Source organism: Galeopterus variegatus, unplaced genomic scaffold, assembly GCF_000696425.1.
Source record: "Galeopterus variegatus unplaced genomic scaffold, G_variegatus-3.0.2 Scaffold3872, whole genome shotgun sequence".
Taxonomy (NCBI): domain Eukaryota; kingdom Metazoa; phylum Chordata; class Mammalia; order Dermoptera; family Cynocephalidae; genus Galeopterus; species Galeopterus variegatus.
Window position 1 is genome coordinate 22,986 of NW_007729983.1, and position 4,527 is coordinate 27,512.

Here is a 4,527-nt window from a genome sequence, read left to right on the forward strand (position 1 = left end):
AAATGAGTTTAAATGATATTTAGAAAAGGGATGGTATTTCTTTCACTTTTAAAGTTGAAGGACTTTCAAACTGTAGTTACACTTTGGCAAATAGACAAGAATGCCAATTTCAACTTTAGGATCAGACATTAAGCACTGACATTTTTATTTTCACTTATCCCTTTGATGTTGCTTTGATGACTATTTGGTAAAAAACAAAACATCATCAACAACAACAAAAATCCTGCAAAACATTAAAATAATTAATTAAAACAGTTTAAAAATCAAGATGTGTTATACTTCTTCCAGTATGGGCTGGCCAATTAGCTCAGTTAGTTCGAGCATAGCCTTGTAACACCAAGGTCAAGGGTTCAGTTCCCCATACCAGCCAGCCACCAAAAAATATATACATTTTATATTTTATATATTTATTTATATATTTATATACATATTATTTATATATTTATATAAATACAAATATATATACATATATTTGTATTTATAAATATATATATATTTTTTGTATAAAATATTAAAAAATATATATAATACATATATATAAACACACACTTCTTCCAGTATGGCTTCAAATGGATCCCAAGCTGCCCCCTCAACTCTCATCAAAGCATATACCATTTGCACAAAAGAACATAATTTCTCTAAAATGTAATGACCAATTTACAAAATTTTTTGCTATAGCAATTAAATAAATATAACTGGACAGCCAGATAGTGTCATTTGACTACTTGTCAAAAATCAGTATTGTTTGTCACCACTGTCATCAGTGATTTATATTGTCAATTATGAAATTAGAAAATTAATCAAAAACAGACTCAAAAATATAGTGCTTCTTAGTTCTGCCCTTAACTAAGTCTGGGAAAAATGTTACTCTCCCTTAGCCACTATCTGCCTCTAATGTAGGATTTTATTAGTATTTGAGCGGTAATTTTAAGTTTTGTTGAGCCCGTAGGAATGCTGAAAATGTGTTAAGTCAGAAGTATAACCATGCGTTACAACTCCTCTAAAACTTCCCACAAAAACCTGCACTGAAACTCTAATCCAGCCTTTTGTTTTTATGTATGTGTCAGTTAAAACTGAACAAATGATCTAGCATTTTTTTGTCTTAATTCAAAACCCATTCATTCATAATCTATTCAGAGCTGAAAAATCTCACAAATTTATAAGCCAAATTCACCCAGCTCCGGAACTTTCTTTTTGCCTGATTGCCCCCATATATATTTTAACTACCTCATGATACAGTACAACTGAATCAAACCCAAAGCTCAAAACTATATCCTGTAAACCCGATTAAGAGGTGCTCAAGTAATAAAAAGAAATACAAGGGTACTTCAAAAAGTTTGTGGGAAAATAAAATTAAAAGATAATACAAATCTTTCCATGATCTTTTTGAAAACCACTTGTATACACTCGCATGTTAAAAACAAAACATTCTTTAGGTGAAGGTACTAGGTATTCATTTATAAGCACAGAAGGAACAAATCTTTAATCTCTATGAATATTGCTGAATTTTATACATACATCTCTCAAAGGTACACGAGAAAGCTGAACTCAAACTTTACCTGAAGAGATCATCGGCAAGAGACTCTTCTTTTGCTTGTTGATTTTGCACCTGTCAAAATTAACATAATTTCAAACATTTGCTCAGTGATGAATATACAGTTAATGAACTGCTATACGATAGGTCACAGTCACTGTTGAGATTTCCACATCCAGGTCACCAAGTCTGTGAATTCTTGCCTCTACAATATCTCTCCCATTCCACAGATCCTATTTTCACTTCATACCAAGATAATTACAAAATCGTAATAATTAAACAATGTTCTAATTAAACAACTTTCTTCAGCTAATCTCTCAAAGGCAACCAACATATATTGCTAGCATATATTGAGTTTTTAACATTCTTCTCAGCAGAAGCCTTTTGCTAAATGAAATTTCAGTGCTTTGAGGCCAGGCTGCTGCTGAGACTGACAGGGCCAGTATTTGCCTCAGCTTCAACCAGAGCAGCCCTGCAGGTAAAGGGGCAACCTTCCTCCTGGTCCCAAATCAGGGCTTAAAAGCTGCTGCTGAATTACCTCACCCCACAAAGTAATTTTAAACACAAACTCACCAACTCCTAAAGCGCCTTATAGAGTTAGATTCGGAAAAACCACCCCTGTACTGAGTGCATCTTCCTAACGTGCACATATGATCCTATCACTTGCCATTCAAAGCCCTTCAGTAACTTCTCCCACCTGTCAAAGAAAACACAAACTCTAGAGTCTGACCCTTAAAATGCACAAGGCTCTTCATAACGCGGCTCCATTTTATTTTCCCAATCACTTCTTACCCTTCTCTTTGTAGACCCTGTATGCCAGTTAAAACTGAATAACAAAAAAAGAAAAAAACAAAGACAAAAAACCAGAATGACCACCTAATAAATATCCTGTGACTCTTTCTCTGCTTTTGTTCATATTTTTTCTGCCTAGAAAGTTACCTCCTTTTATTCCTTTTACCACATCTAACCATCTTTCAAAGGGCATTCATCCAATAATTATTTAGTGTCTACTATATGTCAAGGAACGTTCTTCACCTTCCTGATCCCCTTCATTTAAGAAAAACACCTGCTATGAAAAACTCTCCCAAAACTTCAGCTACAGAACTCCTAGAATGCTTGTCATTTTCTACCTCTGTCATAATTATTTATATATGCATCACATCCTCACTGAAAGGCCACAAGTTCCTTAAATGCAGATACTATTTATTTTTACTGTAGTAATTTACATGTGTATACTTCCAGATACTGTCTTAAACTCCTTACCAAAAAAAATCTTATTTAATCTTCATGTGATTTCATTATTACTATTACACTATAATCTCAATTTTAACCAATGAGGGAATAGAGACTTAAGTTAAATAACTGGCAGAAGATCAAAAAACTGTCAGATGGAATAGCTGGGACTTGACCAGGTCTTCCTTAGTAAGAGCACCAGCTCTTAACCAGGCTGCCATGCTGCTTCAGAGTCTTTGGAAAGAGCCTAGAAGAGTGAATTTCAGGGACTCAATCTTACATATTGATTTTCTAGTCATACAGTGAAACATCAAAATGAAATTGCATCTTTTCTTTTCATAATTTCTAATAGGAATAGCAGAACACAAATGGGAAGACACATGATTTTTATAAAGTAGTTGTCAAAAAAGCCGCTCTTCTCATTATTCTAAATATTCTTAGAAACTTCCTATAAGGGGATGCTAATTTTAAAGTTGTTGCACAACAAAGAAAACACAATAAGGAAAAGTCAGTTTTGTTTCATTTATCTTAGCAAAAATATTAAGTAAAATAGTATTAAGACATGGAAATGCCTCAATATTACAGGATTTTTCAAGGGTCTAAGAGAACCACATCTAACAGTCTTTTAAAATTCAAATCAGTTTGGATAGAGTTCAAAGAATTATTGTGTTTAATATACAGGATGAAAATATTCTGAATTCAATGAAACTTCAGGAACTGACTTGATGATTATGAAAACTAAGACTGGTCTGCAGCAGCAGTAGAAAAAGAAGGGTTGAAAAGAACAAAAAGCAGGGAATACATAAAAAAAAGTAGCTGGGGCAAACCTAGGGAAATGAGATGGAAATGCAGTAGCACATTCATGTATGGAAGCAGTATCCATGCAGCAAAAGAAAGTCAAATCTATTATAGAGTCAATTCTACCTAAAATTGCCTTGCCTAAAATTCTACCTAACAATGCCTGAAATCGCTCTTGCAAAAGAAGAGGACATTTGGTGGAATAAATCTAGAACAACCTCTCTCTCAAATTCATAATGAAATAAACAAGAGAATTTTAAAAAGTCAGCAGCTGCACCATCAGTCTTTCAACTCCTCCCCACTCCCAAATCAACTAAACAAACAGAACCTGACACTGGTAAATAATCAAGAACAGGGTAACCCCATGCCATAGACTTCAAAAACATGGTTGTGTAAAGAAACAACGGTTCTGATGCAGTTGATTCCTAACACTGTCCCAACCCATTAAAAAGTGCTATGTAACTAGCCAAACCTGAGAATTCTTACTAATGCCCCAAATTGGGGGGAAAAAAGTAGCCAAAACAGGAAAAACAACTGCTGGTGGACAGCTGGGAAGAGATTAATAGCAAGGAGAGGTGAAGAAGTGGAACTGACACCAAAGACAGAGACTCCACAGATCTCTGACACATTAGGTAAACAATCTAAAATGCTAGATTATTCTCTTTGGGGATAGGGTATAATCTCTGGTACAGGATATTTAATTCAAATCACAGGAGAGTGCTAGCCCAGCGTTTTAATAAAAGCTGCACATAGCTCCAGCTGAGCCCTTCCTTTCCTTGATTCAACATCTTCAGGCAACAGAAACGAGATGGGAAAACACAATGTTGCCATACTAATGGGGAGGCAGCAGGGTAATTCTGTTCTTTATGGGCAAACTAGGAGGGTTAGGAGTAATTACAATTACACTCAATTTCTGTCTCACAAACTGACTTTAGAATGTAATCCCAGCTAAAATGGCACAT

General features: G+C 34.7%; 1 protein-coding gene across 1 annotated transcript in view; it reads right to left on the minus strand.

Annotated features, from left to right (window-relative positions):
• NBN (nibrin) overlaps positions 1 to 4,527 on the minus strand; it is a 47,508-nt gene that overhangs the window by 574 nt on the left and 42,407 nt on the right. Inside the window, exon 15 of the mRNA XM_008586201.1 lies at positions 1,560 to 1,609. Within this exon, the coding sequence (XP_008584423.1) occupies positions 1,560 to 1,609 (50 nt within the window). The remainder of the gene's footprint in view (positions 1 to 1,559; positions 1,610 to 4,527) is intronic.